Source organism: Gorilla gorilla, chromosome 9, assembly GCF_029281585.2.
Source record: "Gorilla gorilla gorilla isolate KB3781 chromosome 9, NHGRI_mGorGor1-v2.1_pri, whole genome shotgun sequence".
NCBI classification, from domain to species: Eukaryota; Metazoa; Chordata; class Mammalia; order Primates; family Hominidae; genus Gorilla; species Gorilla gorilla.
In genome coordinates this window covers 83,233,197-83,251,168 of record NC_073233.2, presented here as the reverse complement: position 1 = coordinate 83,251,168, position 17,972 = coordinate 83,233,197, and the positions used below count along the sequence as shown (strand labels likewise).

The following is a 17,972-nucleotide window of genomic DNA, read 5'->3' as shown; positions in this document are numbered from 1 at the left end:
CTATTGTTGCCACACATTTCACTTCTATATGCATTAAAAACTCCACAATAAAATATTATTTTGATGTTCACCAGTCAATTAAAAGTAGAGAAAAAAATTTGTTCATGTATTTGTCCATATACTCACTGTTTCTAGTGTTCTTTCATACCCTTCTAAAGATCTAACTTTTGGGGGACAGGCATGGTGACTCATGCCTGTAATCCCAGCGCTTTGGGAGGCTGAGGCAGGAGGATCACTTGAGCCCAGGAGTTTGAGACCAGCCTGGGCAACATAATGAGACCCCTGTCTCCACACACATACAAAATTAGCTGGGCATTGTGGTACATTTTGGACTCAAGCAATTCTCCTTCATTGGCTTCCCAAATTGCTGAGATGACTGCGAGTGAGCCACTGTGCCCAGCAACATTTCTTATTCTGCAGGTCTGCTGGCAATTAATGCTCTATGCTTTCATTTATCTGAAAAGATCTTTATTTCACTGGATTGACAGGTTTTTGTTTACTTTTCAGCATTTTAAAGATGATATTCCATTGTTTTCTGGCTCCATGGTTTCTGATGAGAAGTCAGGATTCATTTGTATTGTTTCTCTGTACGTAATCTGTTTGCTATTATGTCTTTTTCTATGGCTACTGTCAAGACTTTCTCTTTCTTGCTGGGCATGGTGGCTCACGCCTGTAATCCCAGCACTTTGGGAGGCCGAGGTGGGCAGATCACCTGAGGTCAGGAGTTCAAGACCAGCCTGACCAACATGGAGAAACCCCGTCCCTACTAAAAATACAAAATTAGCCGGGCGTGGTGGCACATGCCTGTAATCCCAGCTACTCGGGAGGCTGAGGCAGGAGAATTGCTTGAACCTGGGAAGTGGAGGTTGTGGTGACCTGAGATCACGCCTTTGCACTCCAGCCTGGGCAACAACAGCAAAACTCTGTTTCAAAAAAAAAAAGACTTTTTCTTTCTTTTTTGTTTTTAACAGTTTGATTGTGATGTGTTTAGGTATTGTTTTCTTCGTATTTATCATACATGGATTTTGCTAAACTTTTTGGATTTCTAATGAGGTTTTTCATCAAATTTATGAAATTCAAATACTTTTTCTGTCAAATACTTATTTGGGGGCTTACTCCCTTTGTGCCCCTCTTCTTTCCAGGATTTCTCCTTCAATTTCTAGCCATTTTAGCAGCCCCTAATTCCACCCTTTAATACCTCAAGCAGCTTCCTGCATCCTAGAGATTTCTTCCTGAGTCCTAGCTTCCATGCACTGCCCAGATTGGGTAGCGCCTTCAGGAGGAAAGTATAGAAAAGGAGATTTCCCCAGTGTGGTTCCCATCTAACAAGGGTGAATCTCCTCCAATTTCGGACTGTTTTTGTTTGCTCTGCAGTGCTTTCAAATCCTTGTTTTTGTTTTTTAATTCAAATACAGCGTTTCACTCTGTCACTCAGGCTGGAGTGCAGTGGCGCAATCTCAGCTCACTGCAGCCTCAAACTCCTGGGCTCAAGCCATCCTCCTGCCTCAGCCTCCCAAGTAGCTGGGACTATAGGTGCACGCTACCACGCCCAGTGAATTAAAAAAAAATTTTTGTTTTTTGAGACAGACTCTCACTCAGCCACCCAGGCTGGAGTGCAGTGGTGTGATCTCGGCTCACTGCAACCACTGTCTTCTGGGTTCAAGCGATTATCCAGTCTCAGCCTCCCAAGTAGCTGGGATTACAAGCACCCACCATCATGCCTGGCTAATGTTTATATTTTAGTAGAGACGGGGTTTCACCTTGTTGGCCAGGCTGGTCTTGAACTCCTGACCTCAGCTGATCTACCCGCCTTGCCTTCCAAAGTGCTAGGATTACAGGCTTGAGCCACTGTACCTGGCAAAAAAAAAAAAAAAATTTTTTTTTTTTTCAGAGACAGGGTCTCGCATGTTGCCCAGGCTGGTTTTGAATTCTTGGGCTCAAGCGATCCTCCCACCTTGGCTTCCCGAAGTGCTGGGATTACAAGCTTGAGCCACCATGTCCAGTCAAATCCTTGTTTTTATATTTTGTCCAACATTTATATTGTTATCTGGAGGAGGGTGGAGGATAATACTCCACCATTAACAGAGTCATAATCATTTTCTCCCTGTTTTAGAAAGCTAGCAACACTAAGGCATCCTGGCAAAGGCCTGTCAGCAAGGACATCTATCCATTCATGTTGCCTCCCATTCTGAGCTATTCCTATAACTCACCCAGTTGCATTTCACAGTGAAGTGGATACTTGAATTGTTTTTGGCTGCTCAGCCTCTAAACTCTTTTCTTATGTTTGGGGAATTCTCTATCCCATAAATCTTACAGTAAGTCAAAGCCCACCTCCCAGAATGGAAATCTCAAATGCCATCTACACAGTTTCTCAGCATCCTTGAAGCAAGGGTGGGACCACATAACCTAGACTCAGCCAATCAAATGCATGGGGGACTTTGACTCAAAGATGTAGGGCCAACAAAGAGTCCATCATGGTGACAGAGGCAGCAGTGGCCATATCTAGTTTCTGGGGGCAGCAATGGGGTTGGGTTTGGTGCTGGAGATAGTGGAGATGTGAACTGTGGTGTCCATTGTTCAGCAGTGGCAGCTACCTTAATATATGGCCAATACTTTTTTTGTATGTTTAAGTCTGCCAGAATTGGTTTTTGTTGATTACAAATAAGAATTTTGACGCCGGGCACGGTGGCTCACGCCTGTAATCCCAGGACTTTGGGAGGCAGAGGCGGGCAGACTACGAGGTCAGGAGATCAAGACCATCCTGGCTAACACGGTGAAACCCTGTCTCTACTAAAAATAAGAATACCAAAAATTAGCTGGGCATGGTGGTGGGTGCCTATAGTCCCAGCTATTCCGGAGGCTGAGGCAGGAGAATGGCGTGAACCCGGGAGGTGGAGGTTGCAGTGAGCCAAGATCGCACCACTGCACTCCAGCCTGGGCAACAGAGCGAGGCTCCATCTCAAAAAAAAAAAAAAAAAAGATAACATTGAAATGTCCACCTAGTGATAAATACCAACAATCCCACCTTAGGAAAATGGGGACTGGAGATCTTGTTAGACAAACCTAAAACAGGCCCTGAGCCATACTGGGGAGATGCCTTGTCTGAGCCTGCTTCCTCAGGATATGGCCCCATCTTCCTTTCCAGTCCCTCCCTACTACTCTGCTTTTGCCACAGATCCATCTGAATTCCCCCAAGCATTGTGCCCTTTCCTTCCTTCCTGGCTTTGCAGCTGTTGTGTGTCCTCTCTCTGGAATGCAGTTATCATTCCTCCCTCTGAATTGCTGACACCATGTCCTAATTGGTCTTCCTGTCTGCATCCCTTCTGGTGCATGTCCAATCCATTCTTCACACATCCGCCAGAGCATCTTCTCCAAACGCATGTCTGATCATGTCACCTCTCTGCACAGCCTCTTCATTGATACTTGGATGAAGAACAAATTCCTTACATGACCCTCCAGGCCCAGCATGGTCTCGTTCCTGGTTACCCCTCCAACTTTATTGGGAGACACTTAGGAGGTAGTCTGGGACTAGGTAGCTAAGGAGTGAGGTGGACAAGAAAGCAGTCAAGGATCACACTCAGATTTCTGGTTGGGCAGAGGTAGAGAAGCTCCTTATTAGTTTCTCAATTTCTAACATCTTGAAGGAGCACATCAGTCAGGCTCAAGTCCTTTTTTTTGAGATGGAGTCTCACTCCGTCGCCTCAGCTGGAGAGCAGTGGCATGATCTCGGCTCACTGCAACCTCCATCTCCCAGGTTCAAGCGATTCTCCTGCCTCAGCCTCCTGAGTACTTGGGACTACAGGCGCGTGCCGCCACACCTGGCTAATTTTTGTATTTTTAGTAGAGACAGAATGTTGGCCAGGCTGGTCTTGAACTCCTGATCTCAGGTGATCTGCCCACCTCAGCTTCCCAAATTGCTGGGATTACAGGCGTGAGCCACCACACCCAGCTCAAGTCCTTTGTTGAACAAGGAGCTGAAAACTCATCCACCCACTCACTTACACTTCAGTCTGACTTTAGTCTGACACTCAGCTATCTGCCCAGCTACGCAGCAGCTTTGGGTTTGAGTCCTTGCTCTACCTGTCATTTGCTATGCCCTTGGCTTAAGCAGTTTCCCTTGTAAAGTTTTGTGTTCTCATCTAAAAAGCAGACATAATACTTCCTTTCTCTCTATCTCTATCTCTCCTTTTCTTTATTTTCTTTTTCTTGCTTGCTTTCTTTTTTTTCTTTTCTTGCTTTCTTTCTTCTTCTTTTTTTTTTTTTTAAAGAGACAGGGGTCTCTCTGCACAGGCTGGAGTGCAGTGGTATAATCATAGCTCATGGCAGCCTCAAACTCTTGGTCTAAAGGTATCCTCCTTCCTTGGTCTCCCGAGTAGTTAAGACTACAGGCACACACCACCAAACCCAGCTAGTTTTTTGTTTTTTTATTTTTTGTAGAGGTCTCACTATGTTGCCCAGGCTGGTCTCAAACTCCTGGGCTCTAGCAATCCTCCTGCCTCAGCCTCCCAAAGCGCTGGGATTACAGGCATGAGCCACCTCACCCAGAACCTCCCTTTCTCATTTTTTAATAAGAAATGATTGTGAGTGGTAAATTTCAGGCATGTGACTCGCCCTAGTTGGAACACAGTTGGAGATGACCATCTCCTATGAGCCTCAGCTGCAGAAGCCATTTGCCTTTGAGCAAAAATCACTCTGTTGCTCAGGTGGAGGATGTGACACAAATGGGTTGACGGGAAGAATGGAGGCCACCAGTCCTCTCGACCGTGACTTCCCTTGGAGAATTACATGGAGAGTTGGCACAGACAGACCCTGACCCAAACCTCTGAGTCATCCTGGATCCTCCATTATTCACAGCCAGTCCCTCAGCACGTGCTGGCAGCTCCCCTTTCAAATATATCCTGAACCCGGCCAGGCGTGGTGGCTCACGCCTGTAATCCCAGCACTCTGGGAGGCCGAGGCAGGTGGATCACTTGAGGTGAAATCCCGTGTCTCTACTAAATATACAAAATTAGCTGGGCGGGGTGGCATGCGCCTGTAGTCACAGCTACCTTAGGAAGCTGAGGCACTAGAATCGCCTGAACCTGGAAGGTGGAGTTTGCAGTGAGCCGAGATCGTGCCACCGCACTCCAGCCTGGCCAACAGAGTGAGACTCTGTCTCAAAAAAAAAAAAAATCTGCTTCCCAAATATATCCTGAACCCCATTACTTCCTTCATTTCTGTGGCCACCTGTCTTGCCCAAAACCCCACCCTGACGACTGCAATAATGGGGTGCCTTGCCTCTGCTCTTGTCCAGTACCAAGTCACCTCTATCCAACAGTTAGAGTGACCTTTAAAAATGTAAAGCAGATACTGGTACTCAGCTGCTTAAACCTCCCACTGGCTCCCCAAACTCCTCATCCTCAACTACAAGTTCTGTGTGACCCCAACCCTGCTGCCTCACCTGTACCACCCCTTGCCTGTTCACCACCAGGAGCACTGTCCTTGCTCCTGCGCCTCTACAGTTGCTGCTCCTTCTGCCTGGGCAGCTCCTTCCCTGACTGTCCCCTCACATCGCTGATTCTTTTCTGCAGGTTTCAGCCCGAAGCCCACCTCCTTGGAGGGCCTTTTTCTAAGTCTACTTGTCCTATCACCCTGTTTCATTATTGTTTTATTTTCTTCATAACACTTATTACTGGCTGAGATTATATTGTGGATATGCTGAGATTATATTGTGGATATACAAAGAGTTCTCCTCAACATTATCACTTTTACATTTTATTAATTTTTTTTTTTTTTTTTGAGATGGGGTCTGGCTCTGTCACCCAGGCTGGAGTGCAATGGCGTGATCTCGGCTCACTGCAATCTCCACTTCCCAGGTTCAAGTGATTCTCCTGCCTCAGTCTCCCAAGTTGCCAGGACTATAGGCGCCCGTCACCATGCCTGGCTAATTTTTTTTTTTTTTTTTTTTTTTGTATTTTTAGGAGAGACAGGGTTTCACCATGTTAGCCAGGCTGGTCTTGAACGCCTGACCTCAAGTGATCTACCCGCCTTGGCCTCCCAAAGTGTTAGGATTACAGGCGTGAGCCACTATGCCCGGCAATGTTATTAATACATAAATATGTTTTTCAAAAATTAGCTGGGCGTGGTGGCGGGCGCCTGTAGTCCCAGCTACTCGGGAGGCTGAGGCAGGAGAACGGCCCGAACCCAGGAGGCGGAGCTTGCAGTGAGCCGAGATTGCGCCACTGCACTCCAGCCTGGGTGACAGAGCAAGACTCCGTCTCAAATAAAAATAAATAAATAAATAAATAAATAAATAAATAAATAAATAAAGTAAATTAAATCATAGTTTCTACTATGTATCAGTTTCCCTTTGGGGGAAGGCTAGAGGAAGGGAGGTCAGAGGCAAGGCCCAGAGGAGGCTATGGATTTGGGCAAATGACTTAATTTCTTTGGATATCAGTTTGCACATTTATAAAAAAGGGAAAAGAGGGCCAGGCATGGTGTCTCATGCCTGTAAATCCAGCACTTTGGGAGGCTGAGGTGGGAGGATCACCTGAGGCCAGGAGTTTGAGACCAGCCTGGGCAACACAGAGAGACCCCATGTCTACAAAAATTAATTTAAAAATTAGCCTGGTGTGGTGGTGTGCTTCTGTAATCCCAGCTACTCAGAAGGCTGAGGCTGGAGGATAGCTTAAGCTGAGGAGTTGGAGACTGCAGTGAGCTATGATGATGCCACTGCAGTCTGCATTCCAGCCTGAACAACAGTGAGACCTCATCAGAAAAAGAAAAAGGGAAGAGCACTTATCTCAGAATTGTATCAAGTAGCACCAGGCATACCACAGCCCTGCCTCATGGAATTTACAGGCCAGTGGGGATATACAGTATTTGGACTCCTGCATGTTGACTCCACAATCTACCAGTCTGTTCAGTGTCCCTAAATGTCAGAGCCCTGCTTTCCAAGCTGTGGGGAGAGGTTACCTGAAACCACCTGATGCATCTTTCTGGACTGTTTCTTTTACTTGGAAGTAATTAAAAACATTATTTTTACAGTAAAACAAACACAAAAACAAATACAGTAAAACAAATACATGAAGAATTTGCATGAGTCTTTAAATTGAGGGCCAGGTGCGGCGGCTCACACCTGTAATCCCAGCACTTTGGGAGGCCAAGGTGGGTGGATCACCTAAGGTCAGGAGTTCGAGACCAGCCTGGCCAACATGGTGAATCCCTATCTCTACAAAAATACAAAAATTAGCTGGGCATGATGGCAGTGGCTGTAATCCCAGCTACTGGGGAGGCTGAGGTGGCAGAATTTCTTGAACCCAGGAGGCAGAGGTTGCAGTGAGCCAAGATCATTCCATTGTACTCCAGCCTGGGTGGCAGAGCAAGACTTCATCTCAAAAATAAATAAAATAAATAAATACATTTAGATGTTTTGGGCATCAGCATGGAGAGATCCATTGGAGATCATATGGTTTGGTCAAACCTGTTTTATAGGTGGGGAAACTGATGTGGAGAGTGGCAGGACCTGGCTTCACCATCCTGGTTAGGGATCTCCTGTCATCAAAGAAGATTCTAGTCTGCTCCTTACCAGATCTCTGAGCCCTGCAGAAACAACAGGTGGCTTCCTCTTCTTCCCCTGTAGAGGGTGAAGCCCAGAGGCCAGGACCGGGAGGAGGGTTCTGGGCCTTCATCCATATTCTCTAGCTCCTAACATTGCCCAGAGGTGGGCCACCCTGCCTACCCATCAGCCTCCCCCTGCCCCTCTGCCAAATCTGGACATAATTATAGTAATTATACTGCATATAAACAGTATAGGTAACTGCTTCTGAGCATAATTACAGGAGATGTTTACATACTCACAACAGCGTCAGAGTAAATGATAGCTTACTTTCCCCTTAATACTTAGATATCAGGGACCTATCCGGGATAATTAGCCAAATCTCAGTAGTGAGGGTGTGGTAAAGACCTTACCATTTCCCACTATCTGCAAAGCAGGAAGGCACCTCAGACAAAGCAGTGTCCCAGCCAAGATTTCACAGGACATCAAGAAGCCTGCAGAGAAGTGGGCTAACATCTACTGGGCACCTACTGTATGCAGGCGCTCAGGGGAGGCCAGCAAACACAAGCGAGTTCTTTCAACCTATTAACAATTCTGCAGGCTGATATTAGTGTATCCTCACTTTACAGGTCCGGACATGGGTTCTCAGAAGCTTAGTGTACAGGGTCACCCGCAGCAAGCCATGGAGCTGGGCATGGGCGCTTTCCACGGTGCTACCCGGTCACAGCAGCGGGCCAGCTCTGCCCTCTTCCTTTATCGCCTCTTCTAACTTCTCACAGCTTCCTCTTCTTGGGCGGCCTCCTGCAGCCCCTGCTGGCCGCGGGTCTCCGCTCAGTTCCCCAGTGTCAAGGCCGTCTACTGCCCCCTCCGCCCCTTCTTCCTGTCCCTGTTGTGTGGCTGGGTGTTATCTCTCCAGTAGAAGGGGGTGGGGTGGGTGGAATGGGGAAGGGTGGAGCACAGGGCGAAGGCCTTGCCAGGCATCCCGGGGTCTCCAGCTAAGCCAGGGGCCGCAGGGAGCGCGGCCTCGGGGTCGCCAGACCCTCGGCTTCCAACCACCCGCACACACAAAGGCTGCCCCGGCATGCGCGGGAGAGCGCGCTCGCACCCACGGCCGTGCGCACACACGCACAACTGCACAAAGACGTGCACACTCCTCCATCCACACCAATACACTCCCTAATAGCGCCCGCACACAGCCGTACGCCCTCACATACACACCAGCACCACCACCACCACACACACACACACACACACACACTCTCACACGGACTCGCACGCGGGTGGACCCCCTCCCCCACCACAAACGCCGACCTTGGGGCCCTGACGCGTCCCGCCGCGCTGCCCTGCCTCGCTGGGCGGCGCGCGCACACGCAGACGCGCACACACACACACACACACACACGCACACATCCCGCGCGGTTCCACGCCCCTGGCCGCGGCCCGGGCGCTGCGCTGCTCGACGCGGCGGGCGGCGGGCGGGGACCGGGGGCGGGGGCGGCGGCGGCGGCGGCCGGGAGAGCCGAGGAGGCGGAGCAGGGAGCCGGGAGCGGGCTGGCCCGCGCTCCTCCTGCTGGCCGGGGATTTTCCAGCCTGGGCGCTGACGCCGCGGACCTCCCTGCGACCGTCGCGGACCATGGGCGACAAAGGGACCCGGTGAGTGCAGGGCGGCCGCCCGGCGGGGGGCGCGTGGGGGCGACCTCGGCGAGGACACGGGCGGGAGCTCCGATTGCGTCCTGGTTCTGCGTTCGCGGCCACCGCGGGATCTAGTACCAGCTCTCTTCCACCCGAGGTCTCCTGTGTGGTCTCCCCGGCAGGGCCGTGGGCGGGGGGACCCAGAGGGCGAGGGCCGGGCCGCCCCATGTGGGCCGCGGCTCCTGGCCCGGACACACAGCTCGCTGACACGCAGCATTGGCCGGCAGCCGCAGAGACGCACGGGGGCAGGTTGACACACAATACACGCACGGGCACACTAACCCGTGGCACAGGCATGCTGGCGCACACACTGGCAACCACTGGCACACGCTCATCACACGCAGTGGCACGCCGTCATACACGCCTCGGTCAACACATTCTTGCTGACAGCCTTGTTGGCATGCACAACTCACACTCCAACACACACCAATTCTAGCACACCCTCGTGCTGGCACACACGTGTGGGCATACACTGATACGCACACTGTCACCTGCACTCGCTGTAGCAAACACTGTTGCTGGCACACACATCACCCTCACTGGCACATACACTTGTGCTGGCATGTCTCACCAACACAGCGGAGCGCAAGGCCACACCAACACTGACCCCCACAGACACAATCAGACTGATGCCCTCAAAGACTGGCACCCCACAGGCACGAGCTGCTAGCCCAAGGCCCGCTGACACACACGCTTCAGGCCCCACATGGCCAGAAGTGGAAACACACACATCACACAGGGTAGAGCGCCCCCCCCCACACCCCCACCAGCCTGGGGAAAACAGATCGCATCCCATCCAAATAGATCCCGTCCATCTGACCTTTCCCTTTCCCTCTGACCTCCTGAGGAGTGGCTGGCCAGGGGCTGTTTTGAACCTAGGGCTGGGAGAACCCCTCCCGTTCTCCTAGAACCTGTCCTGAAATACTCAGAAAGAAACAGTCTATGCCTCTGAAAGGGGAAACTGGGACAAAAGGAGGAGGGGGCTGGAGCAGGACAGCCCCTGGGGGCAGCCCTTCAGACAGGACCAGCCCTGGTCAGGGGCTCAGCGTTGCCACCCTATTTTCCCCGTTGCCCTCCCCAACCCCTAAGTGGGCACAGCAGCCTCTCCCTGGGCTCCCCCTCTTTCTCATTGTTTCTGTCTTTCTCCTCTCCTATTCTTGTGTCCGACTTCTGCCTCCTTCCTTTCCTCCCCTCCCCTCTCCTCGTTTCCATTTATTATTAAGCTCTTGCTGTATACTAGGCATAGTGTGGGGGATCAAAGATGCACAAGGCCCACTCCTCCCCTGAAGGACTAGAGAGACACCACCCCAGTGGGCACCACCTTTCAGGGCCACTGACAAAGCTATTTCTCACCCACTGCCGTCTAAGACTCTCTCTCAACAGTGTGAGAAAGGGCTTGCAGAGATTATTTCCATTTTCTAGAGGAGGAAACTGAGGCTCAGAGGCAACTCAGGCTCTTAATGTTTAGAAACTACTTTCCAGCCATCCTCCTGACAGCTCTTCCAGGAGGTTAATTTTCCTCTTCCTGTTTTCTAGCAGAGGAACCAGAGGGCTAGAGGTCATGTGATTTGCCTAAGGTCAAAAGGGGCCAGAGGCAGGGCGGAGGCTGGAGTCCACTTGGTCATGTCTCTGTGGATGGCCCTAGGGCACTGCCAGGCCCCTCATGGGCCAGGGAGGGGAGCCCTGCTCTGTGCTGGAGGCCCAGGCTTTGTGGGGGATGGCAGATCATGCTGTGTCTGCATGAACCTTGATGGCTAGTCCCCATTGCAGCTGGCTGGCCAGCACTGTGACCTAGGCCTCTGTCCTCAGTAGGAAGGTATGTGACTCCCTCCCCAGCCACATCCATCTGCCCCGAAATTAAGACCCTCTTGACCCATGAGGTCAGGCTTTTCTTCCTGCAGGGCATAGCAGGGAGTCGGAGCCATTCTCCACTCCGTTGTCCTTCCTAGGCTGCCTTGTGATCGGAGTGACTCAGCCTCTCTTGGGTCTCTCTGTACCTCTCTGTGACTTGGGGGATAAGTGTCATTGCTGTCCTGCTGACATGATTGTCAGGAAGATGTGGACACCATGGGCTTCCAGGCACCTGTTGGAGACCCTGTCTCTGAGGCCAAGGTATTTTCCATGGCTCCCCCTGCCCTGCCTCAAACTCACTGGTGGACCTTTGGGACATTGGGCAATTGCCTTTACTTTTTCAGACATTAGTTTCCCATCTGTAAACTGGAGCTATCAATACTTACATTTTAGGGCTTCCCTTGTACTTACTGACTTCACTGGGCAGGGGAAGAGGCACTGCCTGAAGCCTGGAGCCAAGGCCCGGCTAAATCCACCTGATGGTGGCCCTGACCTCCCCTTCAGACTCTCCTGCAGCCCCATGAGGCCTTTCTGTGCCTTTGCGGACAGTTTGCTAAGTAATTTGGAAAAGAAGGGCAAAATCAGTAATGGGCTGTACCTTGTCTTTTTCCGTAAGCCATGAGATTCTACTTTACCTATGACTTAGAAGAGGAATCTGCAGATATCAAAAACTGAACATCAGGAATCATCGCAACCATCCCTCCATCTGGAATTGCACCCCCATGTGAAAGTGACAATGAAAATGTATCACAAACTGTCATTGCCCTCTAGGAACTCCCAGGGTCAAGGGGGAAAGAGGTGTTAAATACCTGGACAGGGCTGTGCGCCGTGGTTCACGCCTGTAATCCTAGATCTTTGGAAGGCTGAGATGGGCAGATTGCTTGAGCTCAGGAGTTCGAGACCAGTCTGGGCAACATACCATCTCTATAAAAAATACAAAAATTAGCTGAGTGTGGTGGCACATGCCTATAGTCCTAACTACTCTGGAGGCTGAAGTGGGAGGATCATTTGAGCCCTGGAGGTTAAGGCTGCAGTGAGCCATGATCATGCCACTGCACTCCAGCCTGGATGAGAGAGTGAGACTCTGAAAAAATAAAAAAAAAATACCTGGACAGGACTAATCACAGGGCAGGAGTATGATGGTTGCTGTAAGGTGCTCTGGGAACAATCATATATTCATTCAACAAATGTTGATGAGTGCCTTCTGAGTGCCCAGGGCCTGGGGATTCAGCGAGGAAGGAGTCTACTCTGTCCTCCAGGGATTTAGAGCAGAGCAGGTGGTCATAACGCAGGATGACATGTGTTGTGGGAGGCTTAAGGAGAAGTCCCCAAACCAGGCCCAGGCAGGGAGCATGGCACAGGAAGCTCTCCTGGAAAGGAGGTGGCGTTGGAACTACTGAGCTTCATCTGGAAGGATGAGTAGGCCAAGGGGCGGGATTGGGAATGATATTCCTGGCCAAGGGTGCAGAATGTGCAGTGGCTTGGAGGCAGGAAGCAAGGCGTGCAGCCTGGGGCCTGGGCTGGGGTTGACAGTGAGCCTTAAGAGGTAAACACAGACCGGTCACCAGCAGTCTGGGAATGTCAGGCTAAGGAGAGAGCATTTTCTCCTGAAGTGGATGGTGATTCAGAGAAGAGTGTGAGGCAGCAGAGGGCTGGAAGCAGATGTTTTCATTTCAGAGAGATGTCTTTGGCAGCGCCAAGGAGGGTGGATGGGAAGAGCAGGCCTAGAAGCAGGAAGACCAGTGAGGAGGCTGGGGAGAAACCTGAGAACTAAGGCTGTGAGCTCTGAACTTAGGCTGCAGAGAGGATAGAGCTGAGAAATATGAATGTGAGTAGGAGGTGGAGTCCATCAACCTTGCTGGTCCTTGATTGGACCTTTGCCAGGTATCTGGTGTGTGTTAGAATTACACGCATAATCTCAATGAATTCAACTGTAATCTAGTAGTGTAGTCATTGTTGTCCCCATTTTGCAGATGAGGAAACAGACTAGAAGAGATTAAGTATTTGTTCACTGTCATTCAGCCAGCAAGCATAAGAACCCAGGCCTATTGACCCACAAAGCCCTCTCTGCTACTCGACGCTTTTGCCCAAGAGAGGGGGCCTTGTCTGGCTCACAGTTGGCCTCCCCAGCAGCTCCCAGCCTCAAGTTGTGCGTCCTTTCTGGGCCTTGCCGTTTCCACTAACTCAACAGACAACATGAAGGATCAGATTTAGACAACAGGAGGGACTTCCTGAGAGGCAATGGTAGGGAATGGAATTTCCTTTCCTGTAGATGAACTCTTTTTTCAGAGAAAGGAGGGTGATGAGGACATGTAATCACCAGCTCTCTGTGAACTTTGGCTGTCATTTCTCTTGGTGGTTAAGCCCTGTGTGACCCATCTTGGCTGGAACATGGGGAAGTCCTGTGGCTTTGGCCAGGGCTGCTCATGGGGCCGCCGGGAGTGGTAGCATCAAGCCTGGCCCACTGTCTCTGATCCCTGATTCCAGGCCGGCCTCTGGGCTTCAGACTTCTCCACTGCTCTCTTCCTTCCAAGTTTGGGCCTCCTTGCCTGAGGCTGACGCCTCCCGTTGGCATGGGTCCAGAGGTCCTGAGTTGTGGGCTTGCCACTTCCAGGGCTTCTGACACTTTGGGGTGGTGGCAGTAGAACAGCAGGCTGGGAGTCAGCACACCCCAAGTGAGGTCCTGGCCTCTACCCAGCCATGCTCCGCTACTGCCAGAGTGCCCGCGCCTACCATCTGGCTGAGGCCTGCATGGCTGGGAGCAGCTTGGTGAGGGAGCCAGGGCATTCTGTTATAGGCTGGACATAGTGGGGCTTCTGCATAGAAGGGTCTGGATCCTGGGGTAAGGATCAAGGTGCGAGGCAGGGCTTTGGAAATGTGGATGAATGACATCGCATAGGGAGGAGGTATAGAGTATGAAGAGAGGATGATTAGGGACAGCCAGGGCCTTGGAGAGCACCAGTGCCTGGGTATGGAGAGAAGAGGGAGGAAACTGACGGAAGGCCATATTCTTGGAGCCAAAGAAGCAGGGACAGACCCACAGAGGATGAGCTGGAGCGAGACCCCTCAGATTCAGCCAGAAGGCAGTAGCTGGTGGCATGGGTTTTGGTGGAGTGGTGAGGGCAAAACTAGGCTACAGCGGGCAGAGAGGAGTGGGAGGGGACCCTGCTTTTCTACATGCCTGGAGCGAGGCTTGAGCCTCTTGGAGGAAGGGCGTGAGGCCCTGGGCTGGGAGCAAGCAGTATGGCGGCAGGCAGTGAAGACTGGGTATGGGAACCTAGGGGTTTTATCTCATCCACCCCCTCCCTCTGCCTTATGTCCAGAGGCAGAAGACCACTGCCTTGTGCTCTCCTTTCAGGCTCAGGCTGAGGGGTTGTGAAGTGTGAGCTGGTCCTGGGGAAGACATGTAATGTGCTGGCTCCAGAAAGGAGGGGCTTCTGACTCAGGTGGGGGACTTGGAGGAAGGCTTCTTTGAGGAGGTGACCCCGGAGCTGGGTGCTGGAGTATGAGAAAGACTTAGGCAGGAGTAAGGTGTTCTAGACAGAAGAAAGAGCCTAGGCCAAGGTGCAGATACTGGCAGCAGGTGTGGGAGTGTGAGGGGTGAGGCTGTGGAGGAAGGGACGGCCTTGGCCAGCAGGCCTTGGATGCTGGAGTGAGTGGTTTCAAGGTACTTTCTTATTCATTCATACCTCAGCCTGAGTGAGCTCCCCATTTGGTAAGCAGCTTGTGGTTCAGGGCTATTTCTGTTTCTCAGTTGATGCTTCCTTACCCACGCTGGGTCTGCTTCCCCAGGAGATGCCTGGCAGAGGTTTGCTGAACTGGACTGAAAATTTTTTTCCCTTCTTGCCTCTGCTATCGGTCCAGGGACTCCCTAAGTGCTGAAATTAGGCCTTTCCCATTAGTGAATCCTAAGACTGAAAGCGATATTTCCCACATTAGGCAAGTTCTCAAAAGAGAGGGGTGGGGTCCTGACTCCTCCATCAGACTGGGAAGTCCTGAGGGACAGGGTTATACCACCCCTATTAGCATGGGGCGCCTGAGTGGGAGGCCTGGGGCTCCCTCATCTGATCGGCTTTTGCAGGTGGGAGCCATGTCTCCCTCCTCAGACTGCAGGCTTCTGAAGGAAGGATGTCTCCTCCATCACACTGGGGGCTCCTGAGGCTGGGGCCTTGTCTCCCATGTGAGCCCTGGGATTAGAACAGGTATCGTCTCAGATGGTCCCTGGGCACCCTGCGTTCTTCCCTCCCATGTGGACAGGATGGGTCCTGTCCCAGGGGTGGCTTGAGTCCTAGTAGGGGGTTGGAGAACAGAGGGGGTTGGCAGGACAGGGTGGCTGCTTTTGAGAGGGTAACAAAGGACTCTGTTGTCCCAGCCCCCTCCCGCCTTCCCTAAGGGGCCCTGGCAGGGTCATCTCTCGGGAGACGCGCCTCCTCCTTCCTGGGACTGGCCCCATCTTTAGTCCCACTTCAGAAGAACTGCTTGTTCCTTCCCAGGAGACCTGGTGCCAGATGAGGCCCCTGGGAGTTGGACAAGACAGGTCCCCAGAATTGTGTGTGACTAAGGTCACCGCAGGAACTGAACAGCTTTTCCTCTGCCTGGGGCTGGGCGGCACCTGGCTGAGGCCACAGTTGAGCTTCTGCCTCCCTGCACCTGGAGAGGGATCCACTGGTCTAAAGGGCCTTCAGCACTGGAAGCACTGTGACTGATGTCGAGTCAGCGGGAGGCAGGATGCAATGTCTGAACCATTCAGTGGTTCAACAGCCCGTGTATGGGCCTGGATGAGGCAGGAGGTCCCTTTCATGCTGGCCCTGGGCCTGTAGCCCACAACCAACTCACTTGGTCCTTGTGCGGCCACACCCTTCCCTCAGCCTTGCAGGGAGGCTTGTTGAACTGGACTGAACTCTTTCTTCGTTTCTTCCCCCATCACACTGGGGGCTCCTGAAGTTGGGGCCTTGTCTCCCACATGAGCCCTGGGATTAGAACAGGTATCATCTCAGATGGTTCCTGGGCACCTTCTCTTCTGCCTTCCCGTGTGCAGGATGGGTCCATCCTAGGGGTGGTTTGAGTCCTAGTAGGGGGTTGGAGAACAGAGGGTTGGACAGAGGGCGAGCAAACCTCTGCTAGGTTTGTTCCCTCTTCACCCTTGCCCCTGCCTTGTGCAAAGGGCATGGACAGGTTTTGGCATAGGGCCAGGGGAGGGGTGGGGAGTAGACTGCTGTGGCTCACCATCTCAGAAGGGTCCCAGAGGCATACTCTACTGCTTACTTATTGCTGTGTGACCTTGGGCATGACATGCACCCTCTCTGGGTCCTAGTTTCCCTATGAAGTCAAATCAGGTGAGAGGCCCTTCTGCTAGCAGGTCCAGGAGTGACCTTTCTTCTGGGCGGCCAAAGTGGAAGTTTGAGCAGCTCAGGCCTCTGCTACAGGCCAGTGGGACTGAGACCACCAGGGAGTGTGTCCTGGGTGGGGATGGGTGTTGGGTGCTGGCAGCCAGGAAGGAATTGGCTACTGCTCGAAAGGGCTGTCTCCCATGGTATCAGGTCCTTGAACAGCAGTCATGTTCACCTCCAGGGACATAAAGCATCTGTAGCAGGTCCAGGGCGGTGGCTCATGCCTGTAATCCCAGCACTTTGGGAGGCCGAGGCGGGTGGATCACTTGAGGTCAGGAGTTCGAGACCATCCTGGCTAACATGGTGAAACCTTGTCTCTACTAAAAATATGAAAAATTAGCTGGGCGTGGTGGCGGGCGCCTGTAGTCCCAGCTACTCCGGAGGCTGAGGCAGGAGAATAGCATGAACCCGGGAGGCGGAGCTTGCAGTGAGCCGAGATCACACCACTGCACTCCAGCCTGGGCGACAGAGGGACAGAGCAAGACTCTGTCTTAAAAAAAAAAAAAAATACTCAGGTCAGGAACACTTCCTCCAGGAAGCCTTCTCTGTTGCTCTGGGGCCTCCTCTGGGCACCTGCAGGCCCCTCGGTGATCTGATTAGCATGGATTATTAGCAGATTAGCATAGCGGTTAGGCTCTTGGAAGAACCAGATTTCCTGGTTTCCAGTCCCAGCTCTGACACTTACCAGCTGGGTGGCTTCCCTGATTACTTAACCCTTTCTCTGCTGTGGCTCCCTTATCTGTAAAATAGGGTAGTAGGTTGTCATGAGGACTGAGTTAAAATTAAGTAAGATAAAGCAAAGAAAGTCCCTGTGCAAGGTCAGTGTTATGCGGCTCTTATGGCTTATATGACCTCTCACCGGCCCTGCCTCCCTAACCCAGCTGTGAGCTCCCCCAGGGAAGGACCCTGTTGGATTCATTTTTTTGAGGCTCCCAAGGCCTCATTACAAGCCTGTATTATTGCTGGCTTTCAGTACCTGATTGCTGACTTGACCACATACAACAGCTTTCCCATCCTTCAAGGCCTGGATCACATACACCTCTTCCTCTGGGAAGCCCTCACTGGATTCCCAGTGCTTTGTGACCTTCTTGTAATCTCTCTCTCTCAGCACTCATCCCTCCCTCCCTGCATAGGTCCTGGTTATTTGCACACTCGTGATGTCATCTTGTGAGGTCAAGAAGTTTTCAAGAGCACCTGGCCTGGATCTGCTTGTCCCCAGCACCTGCGCAGACCTGGCATGCCGCTGAGCTCCATAAATATTTGTTCAGCCAAGGCATTTCACTGGGAGGAGATACTTTAGGGGGTGGGCAGTGTGGTTGGTGAGGACCATAGGACATCATTGCTGATTTCAAAATATCTCAAAGTAGCCCAGAGCCATAGGAATTAGATTATTCTTTGCGACCTAAAGGACAGGGGTCACTGGATGTCCAGCTTTACCTTGCTTGAAGGCTGTATTTTCTGACAACCAGAGCTCTCTGGGAAGGGGATTGGCAGCTCAT

At 51.7% G+C, this 17,972-nt stretch overlaps 1 protein-coding gene across 3 annotated transcripts in view; it reads left to right on the top strand.

Moving 5' to 3' along the window:
* Positions 1-9,019: 9,019 nt before the first annotated feature.
* The window catches only part of ARRB1 (arrestin beta 1), a 91,615-nt gene continuing 82,662 nt past the window's right edge, over positions 9,020-17,972 (top strand). Inside the window, exon 1 of one of the 3 annotated variants that reach the window (XM_019037256.4) lies at positions 9,020-9,193. In XM_019037256.4, the coding sequence (XP_018892801.1) occupies positions 9,174-9,193 (20 nt within the window). In that variant the 5' untranslated portion in view covers positions 9,020-9,173. The remainder of the gene's footprint in view (positions 9,194-17,972) is intronic. The other 2 variants (XM_004051821.5, XM_004051822.5) reach the window with 2 other exon arrangements.